General features: G+C 35.5%; 1 protein-coding gene across 1 annotated transcript in view; it reads right to left on the bottom strand.

Annotated features, from left to right (window-relative positions):
- Positions 1–238: 238 nt before the first annotated feature.
- NUP37 (nucleoporin 37) overlaps positions 239–27,570 on the bottom strand; it is a 40,603-nt gene continuing 13,271 nt past the window's right edge. Inside the window, exons 5-10 of the mRNA XM_019732073.3 lie at positions 26,861–26,955; positions 12,857–12,947; positions 5,161–5,342; positions 4,598–4,648; positions 1,025–1,118; positions 239–505 (exon numbers count right to left, since the gene is read on the bottom strand). Coding sequence (XP_019587632.2) covers positions 392–505; positions 1,025–1,118; positions 4,598–4,648; positions 5,161–5,342; positions 12,857–12,947; positions 26,861–26,955 — 627 coding nt within the window. The 3' untranslated portion in view covers positions 239–391. The remainder of the gene's footprint in view (positions 506–1,024; positions 1,119–4,597; positions 4,649–5,160; positions 5,343–12,856; positions 12,948–26,860; positions 26,956–27,570) is intronic.

The following is a 27,570-nucleotide window of genomic DNA, read 5'->3' as shown; positions in this document are numbered from 1 at the left end:
GACATTTTCTCTTTTGTAAATGTTTGTGTCCCTGAGAATTAGGAAACTAACCTATACATAAAGTATAGAAGATAGTATATACTTTGGAAAAATCCTGTAACAAAAATCAAAAGCATTATGTTTCCCTAGTCATCTCTTTTTCTGGAGCTGTTGTGTCAATTACAGCCTTAAGAGATGATTTAAACACACACACACACACACACACACACATGCACACGCACACACCAGAGTAGGAAAATAATTTTTCAAACCATCAACATTTTATTTAACAAAAACAACAACTGAGATGTTTCTAGAGCTTACAGTATATTTGGTATAAAAATAAGGAATTCTCCAAAATATGTACTAAAAATACAAAGTTTATGGATCTAAGGTATCCAGAAAATTTATTTTACATTTCAGTCACCCAAAATAACAGCTTGTGGTCTCCTCCAATTGCACATAGTGGGAGAGTTCTATGCCAGGAAAGGCCAGATCCAACGGCTACAGAACCTGTGAGGATGGGCTATAAAATATGTGAAGAATTAAAGAAGCTCAATAAATCATCAAAGTTGATAAACAAAACTACCCTTCAAAAATAAGAAATGCGTTGATACAGTGTCTATTTATAGCAGAAACAGAATTAAAAATGTGCTTCCTCATAGGTGAAATATGCATTATTTGTTTGTAGCTGGCTAGAATGAAGGATACAAATAATCTATGAATAAATGGTGTAGTCCAGACTCAAATATTTTTGCAGTCTAAACCAACCAAGCAAGCAAAATCATTATATTTAAATGAAGGAGGAAATATAATACAAGAAATAAAATGCCTTTTACATGAATATTGACAAAAGTCTATTACCACCGGTGATTTAAACATCAAAAAAAAAAAAAAAAAAAAAAAGCCTTCTCTTTCTAACTCATGCAAATAACAGACATTTATAAATATCTTTAGTTACACATTACAAATTTGGGGGCTATGAGTAGAAAAGAAGAAAACGTAAATTTGAAAATATATATGCCACAAAATATTTCCAAATTACCTGAGGGTGTCCTAAATGATGAATTTGAAATTGGCTTGCCATTTTGCCAGGATAACCAGTAGTAGCAAACAAGTATTCATTAACTGTGGACCACCTGAGAAAAGAAAAGGTAAAAATAAGAACAGTATCTTACTGATAACTACGCTTCTCTGAACCAGGTTATTCCTTTTTGCACAAAAACAATAATTTTAAACCCTAAATTTGATAGTCTGGCTTTACAATTAGACTGGGAATTCCGGGAAGTTAATTATATTTTCTTATTCTGTGAATATTCATTACATGCTTATTGTGTGCCACTTTGTTAAGTTCCAAAGTTACACAAGGTTAGCAGTTCCTTTCTTACAACCAAAGGCTGACAGCGTGGTAGGAGACACAAACAAGGCATCAGACAGATACAAAATATTTCACAGTATAACACATTAAAAAAACACATCTATAGAAGGCAGTGTAGAGGTCCTCAAAAAATTATGAATAGAATTACCGTATGACCTAGCAATCCCTCTCCTGGGTACCTACCCAAAAAATCTGAAAACATTTATACATAAAGACATGTGTCCTCCAATGTTCATTGCAGCTTTGTTTACAGTGGCCAAGACATGGAAACAACCAAAATGTCCTTCGATAGATGAATGGATAAAGAAGTTGTGGTATATATACACAATGGAATACTATTCGGCGGTAAGATGATATAGGAACATTTGTGACAACATGGATGGATGTTGACAGTATAATGCTAAGCGAAATAAGTCACACAGAAAAAGCAGAGAACCATATGGTTTCACTGATATGTGGTATATAAACCAAAAACAACAAAAGAACAAGACAAACAAATGAGAAACAAAAACTCATAGACACAGACAATAGTTTAGTGGTTACTAGAGGGTAAGGGGGGTGGGGGGGTGGGAGATAAGGGTAAGGGGGATCAAATATATGGTGATGGAAGGAGAACTGACTCTGGGGGGTGAACACACAATGGGATTTATAGATGATGTAATACAGAATTGTACACCTGAAATCTATGTAATTTTACTAACAATTGTCTCCCCAATAAATTAAAAAAAAGAACACATCTAATGTTCTTATTGACATTTGTTATATGTTAGTGATAAAACTCATGTTTAAACTCCTTGGGGTAATGCAAACACCCAGAATATTTAGATACTTAAATACCGAGGGTACCGAAAAAATGTACACATTTTAAGAGATGTTATCTATGTATATTACATTTCAAAGTTGGATTGAATGACTAGCAATGTGTAGTATGATGTTTGTTCAAAAGATGGTGTTAATCAAATGAAAGCTAGTAGCGTCATTCATTGTATTACAATTTTAATACTGTTTTTTCCTTTCTTAAGATGTGTATACATTTTTTTGGTACCTTGGGTATTTAAGTTTCAAGACAACCTAGACATTGGAATACAACGAATCAGTGAATCAACAAGTTTTAATGGAGCTCCAGTGACAGGCCCAGCACTAGTATAAGTGCAGTAGAGGAGATACAAGAAAAAGAAAAAAGAAAGCATTCCTTGACCAAAAAAAAAAAAGTGTGGCTGATATTATTAGTTGTTTGTCCAACAGTCATTCTGCCCTTCTCCATGCTAACTGAACCCCAACTGCATTCTAGCACAGTGTCCAACTCCACGGGATGAGACACAACTGGTTTAAGACAATGACAGCAATCCCCAGTGAACAGGGAGTGCTGCTTCCTCTCCTCTTCCTTTGGTCAATGTGGTACAAGGCTACGATGCCTGGAACTCTGGTAGTCGTCTTGTGGCTGTGAAGCAACAAGTCCAAAGCCTTGCCATTGGCCGCAGGGAAAGGTTTCAACTCTTGACAGCGCTGATAAGCTACGAAACCAATCCTGAGACTGCCTCCTCCAGACTTCTTGCTAACTACCACAGCTCACTGATTTTAAAATGTGTATTTGCTCACATCTCTGAAATCAGAATGCATTTTATAATCCATGGCATTCTTATATTTAGTTGAGTACAAGGTGTGATCAACAAATACGGTCAATGTTTTAATAAAAATAATTATTACAGTAAAAGTTACATTGCCATTAACCCTCCTCTCTTCGAACACACTTATCCCATCGTTCTTGCAACTTTCTGAAGCAGTTCTGGAAGTCCTCTTTCTTGAGTGTCTTTAGTTGTGCTGTTGTGGCTGCCTCGATGTCCTGAATCCTTTCAAAACATTTACGTTTCATGGTCATTTAGACTTTGGGGAAGAGCCAGAAGTCGCACGGTGCCAGATCTGGTGAATAAGGTGAATGAGGACACACCGTAATGTTTTTAATTGACAGAAATTGCCGTACCAGAAGCGATGTGTGATACAGAGATTTTCCTTTGTGATCACAAAATACAGTGAATGCTGCTGTCAACTGCCATCCAACGGAAAGGCAGGGATCTTCAATATGGGAAGCAGCACATCGAACCTTAGTAACTGTGTGACAAGTTTCAACTTGTTCGGTGCGGTCAGTCAGGTGTGAGCTATGTTTGAGAGAAGGTGTGTTTTACAGTTTGCTATAAATCATCCTCCATCACGACAATGCTCCGTGTCACACATCCCTTCTGGTACGGCAATTTCTGTCAAATAAAAACATTACGGTGTGTCCTTATCCACCTTAGTCACTGGATCTGGCACCGTGTGACTTCTGGCTCTTCCCCAAAGTCAACATGATTCAGGACCTTGAGGCAGCCATGACAGCGCAACTAAAGACACTCACGAAAGAGGACTTCCAGAACTGCTTCAGAAAGTGGCAAGAACAATGGGATAAGAGTGTTTGAAGCAAAGGGGAGTATATTGAAGGGGATTAATGGCAATGTGTCTTTTACTGTAATAATTTTTTAAATTTAAATAGTCATAGTATTTTTTAATCACACCTCATATATTTTTTTCTTAGGAGTACATAAAATAGTGTTTTCTTCAAGTTCTACAATTTTATTGGGGATATTTTAGATTTGATATAACATAGCCTGTAATAAATGTCCTACTGGTTTTAGTCTCTTAGTAAGTTTTCCTGTTACTTGAAGCTGGAAGCTCCCTAAAGACTACATTATACAATAGACTATAATGCAAAAATGAATTATAAAGAATAAGGTAGACATGTATGTTAATTTTAGCAAAGAAAGAACAAGGTGGAGAAATATAATAGCTAGCATGTTCTCATTTAAAGTACAAAAATGAAGTTTATATATATATATAAATATGGGTCCACCTACATTTCATATTTTTATCAGCACTGAAAATAAGGAGGTATATGCTCCAAATTATTGGGGTGGTATTGGAGTGGCAACATGTTTTGTGTTTTAAAAACTTTTCTAAAAAGAATACTGAAAAACAAATCATTCCCTTGCCTAAACCAAAAGACAAAAGCAAAAACTTATTTAGGAAAGGAAAAATAGTCATTTATAAAACGATCAGAAAAAAACAGCCACAAACAACCCCCCCACCCCCCCCCGGAATCTCCCCACAAAAGAGGACTGGGAAAGTACTCCAGAGGGTGGTATAAACATGAATAAAAGAACCAAACTCAGAAAATCAAATGACAACTGCAACTAAATAGTATATTACCTGAATAAGCAGGCTCGATCTATGTGGACAGGTCTCTTTTCTCGAGGGTAACTAAAAGATAATATTTTCAATTTTATGAATTATGTGCTGGTCTCAAGTAGAGGAACTTAAGTTAAGGTTTCAAAGGTATTTTCTTTTTAAAGGACACAAGGTCCAACATATTTCAACTGTGACAAAATTCCAAATGAGCACTGGATTAAAATAGATGAAATATGATATAGACATAACGTGAATTAGAACCATTACAGAATACCATCAGTCAACAGGGACAGTGTTTTTCTTCTTCTTCTCCTTTTTTTTTTTTTTTTTTAACATAAGTAAACATTGCTCAGATCAAAGATTTCCTCCCTGTACACTGTTCTTTCTGGGTTACAATAAAAATAAACCTGAAAAGCACGTGCCTGTTTCTGTTATGTAAAAACCCATAGCGGCTGGCCCTTCCACAAGAGGGACTTGTTTTTGCTCTCCAGTGAGGAACAGGTATTCAAGAATGGCTCAACGGATCATTCATCAGTAGTGACTATTTTTTTGGTAAGCAGTAGATAAACATACTGAGGTAGTACCTGGAATAAGTAATATCCCAAATTATCCAATCATTCCCTGCAACAGCTCCGACTTTCAAGGTGTTTTTGAAGCACCAGTGTGCTGACATTAATGGCATCTGTTCCGATTCAAGAGATAAAATAGCCTGATTGGCTGTAAGATCATAAAATCGGATTGTTCCATTCTTTTCTGCAACCATCAGCTGTAAGACAGAAAAATAAAGAAAATTTAACTATCTAATTCACTAGCCAAATCTGCGAAGTAGGCAGATTCAATTTATATAGTAACATGCAAACATTTGTCTATATTATAAATGGAAGATCAAATAGAAAGGAAGAAAAGACTATGTAAAAATCTCTATCAAATATAAACAAAAACCTTACAGAAAACTGGCAAAAGAGTCAAGAAAATTGGGTACAATTTTAAATGTTGTACAGTCACCAGAAATAAATGAGCCTAAGGATTTATTCTGGGAAGTTACCTTTAAGTTATGTTGCCTAGAAAGGATAGCTAAGTGTGTATTTCGCAAAAGGGATACGTTTATATGTTACACATCCTTACACAAGATAAGTGTGTTTCCAGAAGGGAAGGCAGCATGGCATAGTTCAAGGGCACAGACAGGACTGGGGAGTAAGGCTGTCCTCTTCACTTAAAAGCTGAATGACTTGCCAAATTACAAGGCTTTGATTGGCAGTTTTCTCATTTCTAAAATGGATGTGTGAGGAGAAGAACAGCTATAGCACTACCATGATGACTAAATGAGTAATGCATGTACCGCACCCAGTATGATGCTTGACATAGGAGCCCCTCACTAGTAATTACTATTACTTTAACATCCCCTTTAAATACTGCTGATTTAAGATGTTCAATAAATTAGTATCTTTCCTCCCTCCCTAACCAAGAAATACTTTATCAAATGCACAAAATAATTATAAGATAAATTCCAATTTTACAAAACATTAAAATGTGAAAAAATTTGTTTTTCAGACTCAAAGAAGTATGGCACTAGCATACACATTTGTGGGATCTAAGATACAGAGACAGCTGTGAACATTTAAGTGCATAAGTAATTGTTTACTGTGCAAAAGGGTTTGAAAAACTGTATTTTCTGTAAAGTTCTTACTTTTAAAGAATATTCTTTTAATTCTGATTAAGTTAAAGTGAAAACATTCCTGAAAGTGTGAAGTAGGAGTGGCAGCCTGGGAAGAATGTGAAACTAGAGTCACAATACTGGGTTTTACTACTTAGTCTGTTGAGTGACCTGATATTTTCTTTTTTCTTTTCTGTAAAATGAGGAATCATTATATCAGACTCAGAAAGTTCCTGTGTGGCTAAAATGTGAAATTTTATATAAAAGTACTGTCCCAGACACATAAAACATCATAAAAGTATTCTGATATTTCTAATACGCTAGATCAAGTCTTAGAACTTCATCAGTTATTCTATTATTCATCTAAGGGAACTTTACTGAGCATCTACTATATGTGTGAACACACACACACACAATCTCATTATTTACGGTCATTAGGTTCTATAAAGGTGCTGAATTAGTGAATACTGAACCATTGATCCTAGAGGAAATGAAGGGTTGGGTTTCTGAGTCACATTTTTGTCAACTGACCAAGACATAACCATGTTTTATGTGTTTCTGTTTAAAGACACCTTATATTATATAGTTGACCCTTGAACGACACAAGTGTGAACTGCTTGAGTCTACTTACATGTGGCCTTTTTTCAATAAGTATACAGTTGGCCCAGGGTTCACATCCATGATTCCACCAACTACAGATCAAACAGTATTTTCAATCCGAGGCTGGTACTCTGGATGCGGAGGGCTGACTGTATGCATTGTTCCATTTTATATAAGGCACTTGAGCATCTGAGGATTTTGGTACCTGTGGAGGGTCCTGGAACCAATCCTCTGTGAATATAGAGGGATGATTGGAGCTAACATTTTGGGGAGTCCTAAGTCTTATGATTTTCAACTGTGCGTATGTGGGGTGTTTGGTGCCTCCAACTCCCATTATGTTCAAGGATCAACTGTATATTGATGTATTAGCACAGAACTTATGGCCAACAGCACTGTGACTTATGTCTGAACAAAGCTTAGGTAACACATGTGTTTTCTCCACTTTAGCACTATGCTTGGGGCCATTTTACACAGTGAAGTCAACAAAAAAAATCACCAAAATGTGGCACTAACCAGACCACGCATAGGACACCTGTTTACAGTAAGGGAACTAAAAGGAGAAGGCAGAGCGCAGCCTAGTTTGGCCTTAGGTGGGAATGTGCACTTTTGCTTACTCACATTTTTTGTTGTTCTGCACGTGTCTGTGACTGAAAGTGACACAGTACTGAATTGGGGGTTACAAATAAATTTTATCGAGCAGGCGAATTTGAAAATATGAAATCCATGAATAATAAAGATCAACTGTATACACACACACATATGCAAAATAGTATGCTAATTTCAACAGAACACAAATGCAAAAGACATAATCCTTGATCTCAAGAAACCTTCCATCTAGAGAAGAGAATTATGAAAAAGCACTGGCCATAATTGAAGGCCACATACCCTGGAATGTAAAAGAAGGAGGGATTATTTAGAATATGGGTACTCTTTGGAATTATGAGATTCTTAATAGAAAAGGGGGAATTTAAAACCATTCTTTAAGAATAGACAGCAGGTTGAAATACTACCACTACTAACAATAACATGAAGTCAATGATGAATACACAACAAAAACAAGAGCAACACTGAGCTTTACATGCCCCGCCATATTTAATCCTCATAATCACTGTAGGAGGAACTTATCATTAATCTTGTTTTTCAGAAGAAGAGATTGCTCAGAATGATTAAAGGAACTTTGGAGGTCTCACTGCTAGCTTGTGGCACAGCCTGGATTTGAACTCAGGTCTTGAACCCAGGTCTGTCTAACTACAGAGCACATGTGTTCCATACTACAAGGCTAGACTGTGAAGACTGCTGAGTGGTCTGATGCGCTATATACGCGTAGTTGAGGGTGGGAAAGGACTGGAAATGGAGGAGACCAAAGACTTACCAGGACCTAGTAAAACTAATTGAGATTTTGAACATGATTGAAAATCCTAGGGATTCCAAGTATAACTTATGGACCATAGAAGGGCCAACACTATCTGGGCCCAGGTCCTAAAGTAGGAGGGCGATACAGGATCGCAGGTTAAAGTATGCAACCTGTTTAGCCAGCCAGCCTGGGTGGGTCCCAGTTCTGCCCTCAGGAGCAAATGATCTGGAGCAAGTGACATCTCTGTGCCTCGGGTCCTCATTAATAAGTAAAGGGCTAGTAACAGTAGCTACTTCATAGGACTTTTGGGAGGATGGTATGAGTTAATACGTGTAAAGCACTTAGAACTTAACAGCACAGAGTAAGCACTCAAAAAACATTAACTATTATTATAAGTTGAAGTCAGATTGAAAACTAAGCTCTAGAAAAAAAAAAGTTTATTATTTATTATTTCTAAAAACTGTGCTCAACTGTGACAATAGATTTTTTGTTGTTAAAAGAGCAGAGTAAAAAAGTTCAGTTTGGGAACTGCTGGATCTAAAAATGTTACAGGGGAATTTTTCCTTTAGGACTTCTCAGAACCATAATAATACACACTACATTAAGTAGTGCAGAAGCAGATTGAGGTCAAATCTGTGACTGTGTGACCTTGGGCACACAAACTTCTGGTGCTTCAGTTTTCTTAGCTACCAAATGGTGAGAAAAATGCTACCAACCTCAGAGTGTTCTGTGAGAATTCCACGAGAGAACATGTGTACAGTACTGAGCACAGTTCCTGGCACCGAGAAAGCATTCAACAACTGCTGATTATTACACCTCATTTCATTCAGCGGCTCTGTAACCTCTCTTTTCTTTGGGTCAGAGACTGAAATGTCCTCAATCCCAATTCTCTGATCCCATGACATCCTAAACTCTTTGTTTAGTTGCTACCACTTTCTAAAATTGTAGTTCCAACTGTGGTTTATTGGATTTAAGAGCTCAATTTCTGACTTTTGTATCCTTTACTATTAAATGCTAGCATTTGCTTTGTGCTTTCTAGATTACATGACTCTTTTGCGTAGTTTATATCTCATATAATTGTCATAAGAAGTCTATGAGATAGGCAATCATGGCCCTACCTCTTGCTGTCTTCTCTGGCTACCTCATTGTCATCAAGACCAAGAACAGCAGAACAAAAATGCTGGGCCTGATCTGATACGGCAGACCACCGAGAACCGCCAAATTGTGTCAGTAATAGTAATAACTCTACTACGACAAGCAGCTGAAATTAATTCAGTGCTTATTATGTGTCAGGTTCTCGTTTAAGGATTTCATCCGTGTTCAGTCATTTCATCTTCATGAGCTTCCATTTTACAGGATGAGGAAGTGAAAGTAGTGACTGAGAGCTTTTGTAACTTGCCAGAGATCACACAGTTAGTCAGTGGTGAACTGGGATATGTCTCCAGGCAGTTAGTTAACTCAAGAGTCCATACTATTACCCACTTCTCTGTGTCGTCTCTCTGTACGTTAGGTTTTTGAGTTTATTTTTTTATTTTTTTAAAGATTCCATTGGGGAAGGGGAACAGGACTTTATTGGGGAACAGTGGGTACTTCCCGGACTTCTTCCAAGTCAAGTTGTTGTCCCTTCAATCTTAGCTGTGGAGGGCACAGCCCAGCTCCAGTTCCAGTCGCCGTTGTCAATTGCAGGGGCACAGCCCACCAGCCCCTGCAGGAGTCAAGGAATGGAACCGGCAACCTTGTGGTTGAGAGCCCACCGGCCCATGTGGGAACCGAACCAGCAGCCCCCGGAGTCAGGAGCACGGAGCTCCAACCGCCTGAGCCACCGGGCCGGCCCCTAGGTTTTTGAGTTTAGAAGTGACATGCTGAAACTGGTATTTTAAGGTTAGTCTATCTAACGTAGGCAAGAAGAATCAGAGTAGAGAGCCAAAGACTTTTGAAACAAGTTAAGGCTTAGAAAGAGCTACTTGTGAGAACAGAAATGTGCAGAATGTACTTTATGACACAGAGGAATGTATTCTAGTGACAGCGAAGGAAAAATTAAAAGATTTTAAAAAGTCTGTGTTGTAGGGATGTAAGATATCAAAGGTAACTTTATGATTCTGAGTTTATACGATTTAGAACAGGGACTTCCAAACATTCTGAAGTTATGGAAATAAAAAAATAATAAAAAAATAACAGAGATGGGATGGAGTGGAATTTTAATGACACATAAAAGAAAAACAGAAATTATCTTAAAGCATATAGAAGAAATGGATCTGAAATAACCACCAATTAAGTATTAAGATAAATGTTTTGGGATAGAGTTTGTAATAAACATTCTCATTTCTTCTCTAGGTCACAGTTTTTAAAAAGCAGCCTATTGTATTTATACATGGAGATATGAATATTTTGGTAGTAGTAACACATCAAAAATATTTAGTAGGATCCCTGATTATGTTTCAAGAAGACTCACTGCTACAGGGGAGAAATCTAGGTATAAAATAAAATTTACGACCTGGATTCAGAAATTATACTTATACATGGAAACAACCCCCATATATATAAAATGAAAAATTAGAAAATGTCACTCACGCACATATACAGAGTATAACTCTACTGATGAAAGATCCAATAGGCCTGAAACAAGTTTTCAGGGAATTCCAGGGCTCAGAGAACTTATACAGTCTGGGGCATCTCAGCTCACGATTACCTCCTCTCCTCTATGAAGGCTGTAAACAGATCTGTCTGATTAATCTTTCTTTATGTCATCAATCTACTCACTAGATGTTTGATTCTAACACTTAAAATGTGTTGTTGTCTTTGCATGTTTTTCTTTCTTACGAGTCAGTATATAATAAGAACATGGTCTTTATTTCTTCTTTTATCCTCTATTACAACAAAGGGTACAGTGCAGTTGAGAACTACCCCTTGCGACAATTCACAAATACATGGTGAAAGATGAGTTGACAGTGGAGAGAGGATACATGGAAAGACGCTCAAGAGGACAGAATAATGCAGCTTCAAAGATCAAGTGACCAGGGTTTCAAGACAGAAGTGAACAACAGAGCAAAAAGCTGCCTTGAGATTAAGAATGGATTTGTTAAAAATAGTACTGATGGGGCCTGCCCGGTGGCTCAGGCGGTTAGAGCTCCATGCTCCTAACTCCGAAGGCTGATGGTTTGATTCCCACATGGGCCAGTGGGCTCTCAACCACATGGTTGGCAGTTCAACTCGAGTCCCCGCAAGGGATGGTGGGCTCCACCCCCTGCAACTAAGATTGAACACGGCACCTTGAGCTGAGCTGCCGCTGAGCTGCCGCTGAGCTGCCGCTGAGCTCCCGGATGGCTCAGTTGGTTGAAATGCATCCTCAACCACAAGGTTGCCGGTTCGACTCCCGCAAGGGATGGTGGGCTGTGCCCCTTACAACTAGAAAACGGCAACTGGACCTGGAGCTAAGCTGTGCCCCCCACAACAAGATTGAAAGGACAACAACTTGAGGCTGAATGTGATTGAAAGGACAACAACTTGACTTGGAAAAAAGGCCTGGAAGTACACACTGTTCCCCAATAAAGTCCTGTTCCCCTTAAAAAAAATAACACTGATGACTTCTGAGAGAATAGTGGAGACTGAATGAGATCATAGAGTTAGACCAAGGAATGGGGAAAAAGGAATTGAAGAGTTCAAACATTTGGAAATAGAATGTGTGAGAAAGGCAGATTAAAATGGAAAGGGGAGACAGAAGGATGGTTAAGAGCAAGAACTATGGAGTAGGCTGCTTAGGTTCAAATGCCAATCTTCCAGTTAGCAGCTGTGTGACTTGGGCAAGTTATTTAACTTGTCTAAGCTTTGGTTTTTCCTCACCTGTAAAATGAGGATCATCACAGCACCTATCTCATAAAGTTGTCATGAGGATGAAATGAGCTAACATACATGAAATGCTGACAATGGGCCAAGCATATGTAAGTAAGTAGTATGTGTTTGCTGTGATCAAGCAAGCTTACCTTTTTGTGCAAATATGAGGACAGAAAAGAGTCATTGGAGAAGCAGGAAGACATTAGAGGGCTATGAACACAGGATGCCTAAGGAACTGGCACCAGCTCTAAACAACTGAAAGATTAACCTTATTTAAGAAGACAAATGTGGTAACTTTTTAGATTCTAGGGAAAGATAAAATGAGTGATGCCCAGGAGAAGATACTGGAAAGTGAGAGAACTCTTGTTGAACGGTTCCCATCTTCACAGTGAAATAAGAGTTAAGGCCAATTGACATTTTTAGAACTTTAGAAAGCTCTATTTTGAATAGGAGTTGAACACCACTGCAGCAAGGTAGAATGTGCCTTATGCCACCGATGCTTTCTGTTCATACAGGACGGCTCACAAGCATGGATTTCACTTTTTTTTGAAAAAACAAATTCTGCTGCTAGGTAGCCTGGGCGTCAGTTTTTACATTGTAATTTAGCAAAGAGCAGAGAAAGTGTACTCTGAATAAATGCCATTTATGGGTGGTGGTTATTAAATTAAAAATTATATAGAACTTTTAAGGTACAGATCTCTAGGCTAATCTAAATACATTTGTGACAATTAGAGTGTCTGAGGTAGGAAAAGTCATTGATTTTCCCCCCTTTATGTATACATGCATTACACATGTATGTCTTTTCAGCTTGATAAAAGAAAGCTAAGTTATAAATAACAACCTTAGAAGTTTCCTCCGGATGCCAGCACACACTCATTCCAGGGGAATTAAGAACAAACTGAGCTGTCTGGATTCCTTCCAAGCTCCAAATCCTAAGAAAAGAATAGGAGTATAATTTTAAATATTTTTGACACGTTACTACTAAAAAAAGAAAATTTCCATGAATCTATTCAAAGATAATAACTACAGATTATAAGGTAGACATGTGTACTTAATAAAGTATACATTTTAAAGAAAATTGTAACACAATTATAATTATTTTAGAAGATGTGAAAGTAGTATGAAGAATTTAACTTTTACCATAATCTTGGAAAAACAGTCAAATACATTTTCTCTGTAGTTAATTTAACAGAGCAACATAGTAACCAAATTAAATTATTCATATACTCATTTTGTGGGCAAAATCTTAACCTAATCAGGTTGCAATCCCACATTATTTCAATTAACAATTTCTACCAGGGGTGCCACACACACACCCCCACCCCCACCTACCAGTGCTTACATTTTCAAAATAACATTAAAGAAGCTAGTATGAGGTGATACAAATTTAGGGAGATAGTAATTTCCCATAGTTGCTTATTTCTTCTGCCTTTCGGTTTCCATGCCAGGGGCTATTCCTTATCTTACATCTTTTTGATTTGGCTTACTTCCCCAATTCTCTTTCTCAAAGGTGGCCTTGATTGATAGCTATCAGATTAAAGGTGGGTTGAAGGAAAAGACACTTGGTTCCGCCCACTCTCCTTCTCCTCAATACCTACAAATCCACAGTAACAAGAACCAAGCTAATCACTGACATGGCCTTCTATCTCAGTTTCTTTCCCACCCTGGTGGACATCAAGACTCAGAAATCTCGGTAATTGCACCTGTTGTGAGAAGTGCTATCCACCAATCAAAACGGTAGTTTTCCAGCTCATTCTTTACACGTAGGCACTGTTACATCTCACCAATACAGTGTGGCACAGTGTTAGCATGGCAGGGGACAGAAGTTGGTGGGTGGTTGGCAGAGTGCCTACACAATTCTGGTCCTTAAGCATTGAACTCATTCATTAGAATGCCTTGGACTTTTTCTTCTGGGTTTTATAGTTCATACCTCTTAGGGAACATAACAAATTTCAACAAACTTAAAGAATATATTTTTAAAGTCTAGGGAAAAATTTACTTCAAAGAAAGTAGATGTGTTTATTGAACATACTACTATCCTGTACCAAACCCCATTATTCCAAACATTTTTTCTTCCTTAGGGAAATTATAGGGTCTCCAATATTGAAATATTGTAACATTATACACCAACATCAATGTTTTCCAAATGATTATATACTTGATTAGATAATTTAGAACCACACACTTTCTTCTTATCAAATCAACTTTTCATCCATATTTACTATACAAGGGAGAAAATTACAATTTAATTGAAGAGGGGAATTGCATCTACCAAGGGTTTATGTAGTTATTTCACTCCACACAATGAATAAGATCATTAACTATGGCAACTGAGTATTTCTTTCCTCTATTGCCTTTTGCAGAATAAAGGGTTTGGCTAATATTTTTATCACAATTGAAATAGTGGGAATTTGTCTTGCAAATTCAGTGAGTTCCATGAGAAAATGGCTTAAAGGCTCCATTGTTTTGATCTTATTCTAATATGTATTTGATTTTTATTTGCTATTATATGAATTGAATAAATAGATACCAGACAGAATATTTTTCCCTTTCAAATGAAGGAAACCAGAGGCAGAAAATATGAATATTCTATCAGAAAAAGGTCAATTAAGTGTATTTCTGTCCAATGAACCAATTTTTTTCTAATTTTGAAATAGTATTTTATCCCGAACAGAACTTGATACTTTTTAAATAAAAACTGACTTGAAAATGAGGAGGATGATCCAGATTACTTTGTAGGAGTAGGATAAAATGATTTATGGTTTATAATTATATGCTTATTAAATAATTCTTAGTGGTTGCATAATCCAAGTACTAAGTATGCAAAATACAACAAATTGGGCTGAAAAATAGTTAGCATAACTAAATTAGCTACAGATGGTATACTTTAAGTTGTTAAATCTTATTTCCCTTTTTGATAAAATTCCATAATCAAGCTCTTCTTGAATCCTTTTTGTGGAGCTCAACACATTTTTCTGCGTCTTTACTACATGTCTTCTCTAGTTAATATTAATTCAGCAGATAAAGTCACATTTTTTTGATATATCTTTCACATAATAAAAATACACAAATCTTAAGCATACAGCTCAAAGAAAACATGGTCAAGGAGAACAGCACCTAAATTAAGAAATATTTCCAGAACTCCAAAAGCTGTCTTGTGCTTCCTTCCAGTCATATTTCCTTGCCCTCTGACAAAAAGGTGCCCATCATCCTGACTTTTAAAACCTTAGCTTACTTTTGCATGTTTGAAGACAAGAAAAATGGAATCAGATGGTATATACTCGTACTTTCTTGGTCTGGCATTGTTTCACTCATCATTAGAGTTTGTGAAACTTCCCAACATTGCTGCATGTTGTGGAACTTTGTTCATTCTCATTGTTGTATACAGTATTCCATTAATTAAGTAAACTGCAATGTATTTGTCCATTCTACTGCTGACAGACATTTAAGATGTTTCCAAATTTTGGTCATTATCAATAATGCTGCTATAAACCTTGCACGTATCTTTTAGTGAATACAGACACCCACACACCCACTCACCCCTACACACACACACACACCCTTGCTGGGTACATATCCAGGCGTGGAACTGCTGGGTCATAGCTTACAAATATGTTTAACTTTAGCAGGTATTGTCAAATAGTTTTCCAACTTTGCTGTACCTCATTTTTCTTTTGTGTCTCATATTTCTTTTTCATTACCAACTGAAAAAGACTAACCTTTGTCTAACACATTTTCTGACAAAAGCAATCTTAAAACAATCATTTGTCTAAAGGGCAAAAGATACAACTTTTCAGTTGGTCTTACTTGTAAGGTAGATTTCTCAAATCATCCTTTTGTCTTGCATTTGATGTTATTTTCATGTATTGATGTATGGATAAATGTGCATCAGTTTTAAAATGTAGTGAACTCAATGTAGATAGTAAAAGCTCTCTTAATTGACCTCCTTCTGACAGACTTCCTTTTTCTCTCTGTAGAACTGATAAGAACAAGGCCATTTTCTAATATTCTTACATAAGCATTTGTTGTAGGCTCACCAAGAGGGAATATTGGTTCTTTACTAGCAGACCACTGTTTGTGATAGAAACCCATGTTTATTAATGTACATACTTAAATAATATTATATGAGCTGACAGAATCTGAAGGTGAGAGAGTTGTTTTTGTGAAACTAAGTTGATGACAAATAACTAAAGGCAAGTTTCTAAATTAAAAAAAAAAACCTCTTAAATTAGGCACATGTGACAATTACAGAAGATTAAGTTATAAAAATCATAAAAATCTAGTTATATTTTAATTAAAACTGCTTAGCAAGAGTAATTTTCTTTGTAGACATTGTATTATGGGTGTGGCTCATGAAAAAAAAGAGGTCCAACGTTAATCCACAGAGTCATAAGGAAAAATACCTGGCCTAATGTCAAAAACTGGGCAAATGGCCAGTTGATAGATTTTCATATATGATGTATATGAAAACAAGGTTGTAGGCATTCCTTTAACACGTTGCGTATGGATCACGAGAATCTTCATGAGGGATTTAAACCCCGCCGTACGCAACGTGTTTAAAATGATTTTCTGAGTTTACTGACTTTTTGCTTATCTGAGCAACTACAGGTTTACACCATGTTAGCTAAGAAGAATTTCTATTGTAATGGGAAAAAAAATTCATAAATTTGGAAATTCATATTTTAATATTTTCAAATTTATTAGTACATTTGTTTATAATAAATAAAATTACCTAAAAGTTAATTATAACCACAGAAACGTACTTTTCAGATAAGTGTACATCAGAGAAAGAGAAAAGCTGTAAGGGTTCATACACAGCCTTCTTAATACACATAATCAAACATATAGCAAGATAACAGACCATTTATAAAAGTATAAAAATATAACATTATCAAGTTAAACTAACTTGACCAAAAATCAGGAGCTATATGAAATATACATGTATACCTATTTAAATGTTTACAAGGGAAATTTCAAAGAAAAAGCTTTTAAAGTAATCTGCTGACATATTATGAAGCCAGTAATACAGACTGAATCAAAAGGCATTGGAGTATAGATAGCATCACTCTTTAAGTAAAATAGACAGTTTTGACCCAATTCGATTACAATTGTAACAAACATTTTCAACTCCACCCAACTCTGTGGTCCTATTTAGAACACCTAGATGTAGCTGTAAAACGTATGGATGAAAAGCTATCCAGATCTAAGGTTATGAATTACACTTTACTTTTACTAGTTTACTGTTAAAATTATTTGGTAGTTTACTGCTACATCATTTCAGCCTGAGTGCTTTTTAGCACAGCATTAAGTATTCCTACCATATATTATTTAAATGTAGTTGTCCCATTTAATTAATAAAAAGATTCCATAAATTGGGTGTTGAAATACTGACGATATCCTAGATATTCTCAAGGGCCTTTTAAATTGACAATTCGTAGACAGAGATAGGAGATGTTCTCTCTGAGAATTCAAAATGAAATCTCCTAGGTAATACTCTGTTCTTTTTATTTGCTTAGACTCCACTTTTAATTGGCACGCATTGTCTGTTAGGGAGTTCATTGTAGAAGGAAATTTCTGCTACCAAATACTTTTGACAACATGGACAAAGAAGAAATGGATGACATTAAAAGACACATCTGTGTTCATTTGGCCTTCTGTAACTGGTAAGGCACAAAACACAAACCACAATCTGAAAGACATGCCTGGGTCACATGAATTACTGTATTAGTTAAATATGAAAACATGAACAAAAGTAATACTGAGATGTAGTTATAAGGATGAGAAGGCACTTTATTTACAATATTACTGGGTGGAGGAAAGGGACCTCCAACATTGTTATTTATTTATTTTTTCACATCTGTGATTTGCAAATATCTTCTCTAAGTATGCAGTTTATCTTTTAACTCTCTGAAGAGACTCTTAAAAAGAGCAGAAATTCTTAATTTTGATGAAGTTCAATTTAGCTGTTTTTTTTTTTTTAAATTTATAGATTGTGCTTTGGGTATTATATCTAAAACCTTTGATTAAGCCAAGGTGAAAAATTATCTCCTATATTTTCTTCTAATTTATAATTTTAGATTTTTGTCTATGACCTCCACCATTTTTAGACAAGAAACATATTTTTCACTGAATTTGTGATAGCAAAATGAAGATTCCCCCCCTTCACATTTCCAAATAATCAATCACTAAATTACTCATCATGCTATGGATGATTCAAAACAGGGATAGACATGGTATATTTCCTCAGTAAGTGAACAAACAATTAGGAAGCAAAGGGAAACAAATTACAAAATAATTTAATGCTAAAATATCTGGTTTTAAATGCAAAAGGAGTTTAGAGGTGTGGAGCCATATAAGTGAAAGCACAAATCTAGGGATTAGATGGACAAATCTTGACAGTAGGTATGGTAGATTAGAATGGTGAATAAAGAAACTGTTGCCCTGTGGTTTAGACTATGGACAACTTTGGTAGCTAGGCAAAAAGCCTCAACAGTGGAGGCCAGCAAAATGGCATAATAGTATAAAATAAGAATTTTGTGAAGAGTACTTTCAGTATGTGTCAGTGTTTCAAATATATTTAGAAAAAAGATTAGACTAATTCTGCTTTCTTTTTTTATTTTTATTTTTAAATTAAATTTATTGGGGTGACAATGGTTAGTAAAATCACATGGGTTTCAAGTGTACAATTCTAAAATACATTATCTATATATCACATAATTCTGCTTTTTTTTAATACTTGAGACTACAAAGCAAATAATATTAATGTACTAATAGTATTAATGATAAAAGAAATGGATTACAAGAAATTTTACTGATTTGAGATTAAGAAGACTTATAAGTGTGAAAAATGACAGATAACTGCATATTTATTATTTTACCCTTTAATAATTAAAAATGAGTAAAAAATACAGTCAATAATCAAAGACTGTGTGTTTTGGAGAGGGAAGGAAGTGGCCTGTTTCAAACATAACACTAATAAACCAACTATGCCATACTAAAAATAATCTACTACTATACACATCTTCACAAAGCCTTGGAGAGGTTAAAAAACATCTTATGAGCTTACATGTTGTTGCTTCATTTTGTTTTCTTGAAATTATAAATATTTTCAGTAGAAGCTACAAGTGTCTCATTACAGAGGTGAGAAAACTACCTGGGGCCACCCCAGAGGAGAATTAAAATACGAGCATTATTTAACTTACATAGATAAATAGATTTTTGAAGGATAGGAATTGTGAGAAATTTTGTCAAATTTAAAAATAAACCTCAAAATTAAACTCTCAACTACAAACAACACACCATATGGTAGTTTTCAAACAGATCATATATGATTTCGTCTTCAAAGAATTCAGAGTAAAAGGATTTTTCTTAGATATATATACACGAGTAATACTACCCAGGAAATATCAGCACTTCATTACTTCCAAGAAATATTTTGATATAACTTAAAATCTGACTATATGCTGTAAATGAGGGAAAGTACTCCTATTAGTCACATAAGTGGACTTTCAAAATAAACCTGAAAATGTTTATGGAGATCATTCTCATTCATACAATTCACTTGTTGCAACCACACGAGGGCCACATAAAGCAGGCTTACGGCACTGCAATCACTGATATGGTAATACACTTTATGAAGTACTGGTTTTGTATTTCATCCACAAGGGCACATGCGAGAACAAAGAATTGACTACTACAGAGTGGGGTTACCAGTACAAGATCATATAAAATTTCAGAAAATTCTTTCATCACTATATAACTTTTACTCAATTATAATCTTTCATTAACGTATTATTTCATTGCATTGAATTAAAAAGAGTTTGCAAATGTGATCAACAGGTTTTAGTATAATTTTTGGATAGTTCTTATAAAGACACATTCTTGTGTTCCGTTCGCTGGAGGTAAACTATTACCAAACTCAACACAAACTGCTTACTTTTAATTATTCTTAAAATAAAGCTCTTGTTACATCTATGCAATAACTGATCTTGATTCAAAATGTTACTAAAAATTAGAGAGAATTTTAGAAGAAAAGCTGAGAACTTTGTTTCTGGCATTATTTAACCATGACATTATAAGGAATAATATAAATTCTCCTGATCTCACTTTGTACCTAGAATTATTTATGCAGTTTATTTGCTTCTCAATGGGGATTAACCTCCCATGGAATGCTTCATTGGCCTACCTTCAGAAGGCCCTCCCCTTCTTTCCGTTTCCCACAAGGAGTGTTTTTAAATAGGTCACATATTTTGTGATCCCAATTGGGGTGATGGTGGGGGAAGAACAATCATCTTATCTATAGCTCTTGAAGACTCTCAAATATACACGAACAGAGGCACTCAGCTAGCATGGGGTACAGAGAAAACATTTGATAAACATTCTTTTTCCTCTCATAAAATTTTTCAAGAAACGATACTATTGGTTTAGTGAATATCTTAAGTTATTTAGTATTCCCTTATCCAGTGATTGGGTTATATTCCTGAAAAAAAAAAAAAAAAAAAGAGACCTTACTCTCTTTTTTAAATACCCCACTCCTCCTATTCTTTAAGAAAATGATGACAGCCACAACATGACAACTACTAATATGCCATATTTTACAGTCAAAGTGAATGGCACATTACATGCCTCTATTATCTTCTTCTTAAACTAAGAATTCTTTGGTTTCTAGAAGCCAATTTTCCTTCACCATAAATTTTATCTAATATTTTAAAAGATATTTGCAGGGGAGGAGTAGGAGGACAGGGGCTTACTTCGGACATCCTTTGTAGTTACAGTGAGTACTGAGTCTTCTATTTCATTTGTATTTCCCAAAGTACTAAATGTTGGCTATACTAAACGTGTTTAATAAATACTTGTTGATCTGACTTGTTCTTACAGAACGGTACTGTTTTTAATATACAAGAACATCTGTTATTTGGCACTGACTGGGAATGAGATGTTCTGTATTAGTGAGTTTTTAAAATAATAAGCTTAACCCATTAAATACTTAAACACCATTTTTACCTTGTTTTGGAGGTAGGGGATAATAAATCTTTCGAAATGAGTATGCACTTATTTACTTCTCAAATATTACAATAATTTTAACCTTTTATTGATTCTGGGTCATAATTATGAATACTAGTATTTCCATTTTCCTGTGCATATGTATGTAGATATGTGTACATGTATGTATGTTTATGTGTGTATTTGCATATGGTATAATAGATATGATGACAGGCCATAAAGGACATGGTATAGAACATGAGGCTGAAGGGTTTGCAATCCCATGATTTACTTGGGAATTTCTTTCTTAAACACATCTCCTGTCAGATGCTTTGTTTGGTAATGGCATCTTTTTTCTAAAGATGTGGTGACAAATAGTTTTATTCATTCCTTCACCCATTCCCTCACTGAGGACCTGCCGCAAGAGCACTCTTCTAGGCGCTGGGATGATGCTAAGGCAGTAAAGCATGGCTGACTCCGCAAAATACCTCTGTAGTGAAAGAGCCAGGGCAGTTTACTCTAGAATAATTCTCCTCGTCCTTGAGAAAAGTGTGTTTCTTTTTCCTCTTCTTCCACATCCGAAAACTGAGTTAAAGAAGTATGAAGAAGGAACATGACGTCTTCATTTCAAGAACTGGTACTACTGTTTTAGCAAAGGTACTTTCAAAAATTATAAATTCTTCACAAGCAGAAGGTAACACTTCTGTAAATATGCCTCTAAGTACAATTCTATCAATTTTATTAAGCACTACACAATGCCTGCTTTTGATTAAAACACAGGTAATATGAACAGCTGCTTTTTCAATAATGTAAAAAGATGAAAACTTCTTAAAGAACCGTAAGTTAGAAACACAATAGTGTAAAGCTTCAGAACCACATTGCCTGGGATCCTCATCTGTAAAACAGGAATAATAAGAGGATGTACCACAAGGGTTTTGAGGATTGAATTAATTCATATAAATCACTTAGAATAGTGCCTGGTCACATATTATTATCTAAATCAATGATTCTCAAGACGTGGTGGTTCTAACACCTTGGGGGCATTTTTTGATTGTCCTAATAATTGGGGTCCTACAGGCATTTGGTGAATGAGAAACAGGGATGGTAGACATTCTACATGACTTTCGAACGTCAGAGTGAAATTTAGAAATACTTCAAAAAGTGGCCACATTTCAAGATAGGAGATGCTTTTTTTGCAATCTTTGTTAGTTCTCCACCCATGGGGTAACAGTGAATTACTTTAATACCATCCATATGAAAAACTGGCTGATTTGCAAGATCATCCTCCCTTATTTTTTCAACTTGACATCCTACACTTTGTGTTACTATTTCTATTTTGATTAACATTATTTCCTTCTTTCACTTACCACATTTAGTTTTTTTTCTGTTACTACACACAGGAGTTTTATCTTAGGATAAAAACTAGTTGTGCTCAGGGCTATGACACTGCAGGACTCCAGATGGCACTATTTACATTGTATACTATGCAAACCAAATCCCTGGAATTGTGTGGCTTGGCAGCCTTGTCTCTGCTTTACATTTTCCTGTTATCTTATTTTTCTGATATTCAAATGTATTTATTGTAAAAAGGGACAAAGACTACCTCACTATGTCTTCTTATATAGTCACATCTGAGTATATGTACACTGTGCTGTCTTGTTTTTTTATAGAAATGTATAATACAATTAAGGTACTATAATAATTTTTGTAATTATGTATTTTGATAGGTGATATTTTCTATGAGTTTCATTTCAGATTGTATAGTAGGCATTATAAAATGTTAAAAAAAAAGGGGGTATTGAGATTGGGAAAGAACCACTGACTTAAATGAGAATTCAATTTTCTTATAAATTTGCAGATTATAGAATACTAAAACTAGATGGAATCTTTTATAAAATTTAATCTGTCTTCTTCTCTAAGTACATTTAATATTATGAGTCGCACCTTGGTTCATAGTTTGAATAGCTGTGTTACAGAATGTAGAGAAGTAAGAAAGATCTAAAATATTCTTAGAGACAAACACCATCTCAGGATAAAGTTGAAGATTGTCCCTAAAGAGTGAGTGATTTAAAGCTAAAGAGTGAGTGATTAAGAGTGAGTGCAGGTGAGCCAGATGCCGGATACTCTTGGTCCTCTACTTAACAGCTGTGTCCTCACCACAAGTTACTTAGCCTCTCTATGCCCTGTATCCTCATCTTGTACAATGAGGATAAAACCAGTACTTATCGCAGAGTTGCAAAAATTAAGTACATTTACATAGTGGTGAGCATACAGTAAAGCACTCAATATTTAATCATATTTACTTATTAATATTGCAACTCATATATAGAAAATAAATACCTTTGTCAGTCTTAGAGAAGCCTGAAATGGTTCTGAAACTATTATTTACAGGTTTAAAAATAAATCAGTGATTACCAAGTACCTAGCACAGTGCCTGGCATGTGGCAGACACTTGATATTTGCTGACTGAACGAGCTAATCTATACATTAATTTACTGCCTATACATTTATTTGTTTTCTATAACAAGAGATAAACAAATGACAACTTTTTAATGGATAGATGACATACTAGTGAAAATGAGAACGATCTTCATTCTGTCGGATTCAGAATTTGGCAATTTTCAATAAAATACATAAACTTTATGAACCCGTTCAGGGGATAGATTATATTGAAATGGTGTCCCTAAGGCCACAAATGTCCTACTTGATTATAATACTGTCTGTCTCTTAGAAATGCCTAAGTCAAACATCATAAAATATGCATAGATCAAAATACTCAATTTATCAGATAAATATTTTTTTTAATTGGCACTGATTCAGAGAAACAACTTTTGGAGTCATTGATTCTCTCCATTGTTTTCTATTTTGTTTATCTCTGTTCTAATCTTTTTTTCCTTCTTTCTGCTAGCTTTGGGTTTTCTTTGTTCTTTTCTAGCTCATTAAGGTATAAAATCAGGTTACTGATTTGAGTTCTTTCTTCTCTTCTAATACAGGTGTTTGTAGCTATAACATTTCCTCTGAGCACTGCTTTTATGGCATCCCATATTTTGCATATTGTGCTTTCATTTTCACTCATTTCAAAGTATTTTCTAATTTCCCTTATGATTTCTTCTTTGACTCACTGGCTGCTTAAGAGTGTGATGTTTACTTTTCATGTATTTGTAGATTTTCCAGGTTTCCTCAGTTACTGATCTCTACTTCATTCTATTATGGTCAAAGAAGATGCTTTCTACAATTTCAATCTTTTAAAATTTATTCAGATTATTTTGAGGCCTAACATGGTTTTATCTGGAGAATGTCCTGTGTGCACTTGAGAAGAATGTGTATTCTGCTGATGTTGGGAGTATTTGCAGTGTTTCATACATCTATTGAGCTAGTTGGTTTATAATGTTGTTCAGATCCTCTACTTCCTTACTCACCTTCAGTCTAGTTATTCTCTTTTTTAAGTATGGAGTTACCTGAATATAAAACTACTCTCAGGATGACACAGGCTTTGACTAGGATTGGACGAGGATTTCACCAATGTACCTTCCCCATGCAGACTGAGATTATAGGAAGCACTACTTTAGTACAGTAATAGGAATGGTTCCTGGGATGTAAATGGCTATCTCCTGTGCTCAAATTACACAGTTGCTATTTGGCTGGTGTCTTTATTTGTAACTTGGCAATTCTATACTGTGAGATAATAAAGATAGTTGAAACATTTTTCTATTGCAGTCTGTCTTCTCAGAATTCCTTCTTTCCTTTGTTCCTGTGAGACTGTATGATACTTACTACTCTTCCTTACTTGAAACTTCTTGGTTGACTTGAATCTTCTGTTTCGTTTAAACATCTTATCTATATTGTTTACCTTTTGGCCCAAGAGGTTTGACTTTAATAACCAGTCAGAGCTGTCCTTTACTTCTGGTTGGCAAACTAAGCTGATGAATTCTAAATTTAGCTCCCCAGCTATTGCTACATTGATGTTATCAACTCCAAAATCTCACTGGCTTACAAAAATAAGCATAAATGTCTTGCTCACGGGCCTGTGGGAAGCTCTATGTCACACTGCCAGATGGGGCCATATCTCCTCCATGTGTTTCTCATTCTGGGACCGGTAGCTATCTAGCACATGCTCACCTTATAGCAGACAGGACACAGTAGGTCAAGACAAACCAAGTAAAACATTCCAAGCTTCTGCTTGTGTCAGACCTGCTAACATTACACCGGCCTAAACAACTCACACGGGTCAACCCAAGGGAGTGGGGAAAACTCTCTTCCTTCTGTGTGTGTGTTGGGGGGGGGGGGGGGAAGGGAGAACAAGTATTTGCTGAACAACACTATCAACCACAGTCTAACAAAATAAGACAATTAGGGGCAACATAGTGAGTTTTTCAAAAAGTTAAATTTATTTAACTTAAAGGACTTACTTTGAAGTTAAGCCTTTTGTCCTTTTTAGAGTACTAATGTTCTTTCTTTTATAGTTACTATAATAACAGAAGGCAGTAGAACTTTTAAAATTCTTATTACTTAACAAAATAAAAAGTTGGCAACTCTCTGTTGGTCCCCCAAATTTCAGGACAATTTTACTAGTCTACAAAAATCCCAAAGTCTACTACAAGTAAGAAAATAATCATAGACCACTGAATGTAATCCCAGGTCTCTCTGGCTCTTGATCAGTATTCAGAGGCCACTCTTTCAGTATTCAGAGGCTTGCAAAGACACTCATTTCCCCCTCCTCAGGTTTCATTTTTCCAAATGCTTGTGATGAGGAAAATCCATGTGTGAGAGAACTATAATGTCATTATTTATTTTTAGTGATCTAATCTTTTATCTTAAAAATGGCCCCTTTCACTCTTCAGGTCTATATATAAACTTGGTTTTGTAATACTTGGGGCCCTAGAATCTTAATGTCGTGTAAATCTTTCATGTCCCTGATATGAAAATTTTAACAGGCAGTACATAAAGAATAATGGCCTATGACTCTATAACTTTAAAAAGATGAGCTCTTATGAAGATTAAAATTTAAAAAGCAGCTAGAGGCTCTTTACTTCCAATGTGAAAGGACACATATTTAATAGCTATGTATGTGTACAAGTGTTTATAAATACTAATGATTTTGTCATTGCCTTGTCAAACATTAACACTAAATGCAAAATTGCAGAGCAGTGGTTTTTTTTTTTTTCCCCCCTCACACTACTGTTCAAGCGAATGAAGCAATTGGCCTTCCTATAATGACTGATTCACTGACTTCACTCCTGACTCCATAGCTTACTTCCACCTCCCACTCTGGCTCTTCATCTTGTTTTTTACTTGTGATATTCTCTAGCCTCAGGCACTATTAAAATGTTATAGCTACCTCATCTGTTTCAGTTGTGGGTGAGGTGGAAGAATGTGATACTGAAATGTATTATACACACAGAAAACCTTATAGAGACCTTCGAATTTGTCAAAATACTAAGTTTCCCATGAGTCTTGAAGTATATAAGATTCACAATTTATTAATAAACACTAACTTATCAGACAGGATCTGTTAAATAACTTCACAATATAGCAACTGGCTTTTATTATCCTACTGCTTTTGCCCAATATTGGAGAATTTGACTCAATATACATATTTAGATTTCATACATGCACAAATCTACAATAAGAGGCAGAGAGGTACCCATGAATCAGCAAGGGAAGTTTCCAAAACTGGGATGAGAACTTAACTCACTGGTTTTGAAATTCATGCTTGTGTCATACTTACAATTTAAATGAAGTATGCTTCTTTTACAACAGCTTGTGGAGTACATATAGAAAGTACATTTTTCTCTAATTTTAAAAATGTAATTCTTATTAAAGGTGAAAATTTAAAAATGTGCTTGTATCATAAGCAATATACCTGCAGGTATGATCATCACTCACACTTGCAACTGATTGGCCTTCTCTGGGATCAAACACCAAACCATTAATGAAATCTGAATGGCCCTCTAAAATCTGAAATAAGGGGAAAAGTTAGTAAGAACGCAGGGAAAAAAATCTACAATATTCCTACCTAGTATTTTTTACTTCACTGCCTTAAAAGCTTTCACTGCATGCTTCTCTTTTCCATAAATATTTCTTAAGCAATCTGCTATTTTTAAAGCATGATTTATACACCCACTTTTCTGGAAGGTTTATCTTGGAAAGAAGCTGATTATTCAACACACTGCTATTAGCTTGATCTTTCTTTTCTAGTATGCATTTCTTACAAAAACACACACACTTTTTTACTGTACCTGTCCTCATATCACCTCCGTTCTTACTTATTACATAAAGCTTAAATAAAAATTAAAGCTAGGAGAACTTTCTAGGGGCACTGAGAGAGAGCCCTCCTCAACTATTTATCTCATACCTGCTGCTCTGCACATTCAATGCTAACTAATAAACACAGTATGAACATCACCTTCTAAGGCCTTTATTCACTTGTTCAAGGTGACTGCCAGCCGTGGGGATAGTGAGTATTATAAGCCCACAATCAAGACAACCCAGAAATCCTCTTCTGGCCACAGAAGGAATGAAGGGGAAGATGTAAGATGGAGGGCTATGTGAGCAAGCAAGGTTCAATTAGTT

Source organism: Rhinolophus sinicus, chromosome 1 (assembly GCF_057876585.1).
Source record: "Rhinolophus sinicus isolate RSI-liver-muscle chromosome 1, RSI-T2T, whole genome shotgun sequence".
Lineage (NCBI taxonomy): Eukaryota > Metazoa > Chordata > Mammalia > Chiroptera > Rhinolophidae > Rhinolophus > Rhinolophus sinicus.
This window is presented reverse-complemented; position numbering and strand designations above follow the sequence as displayed.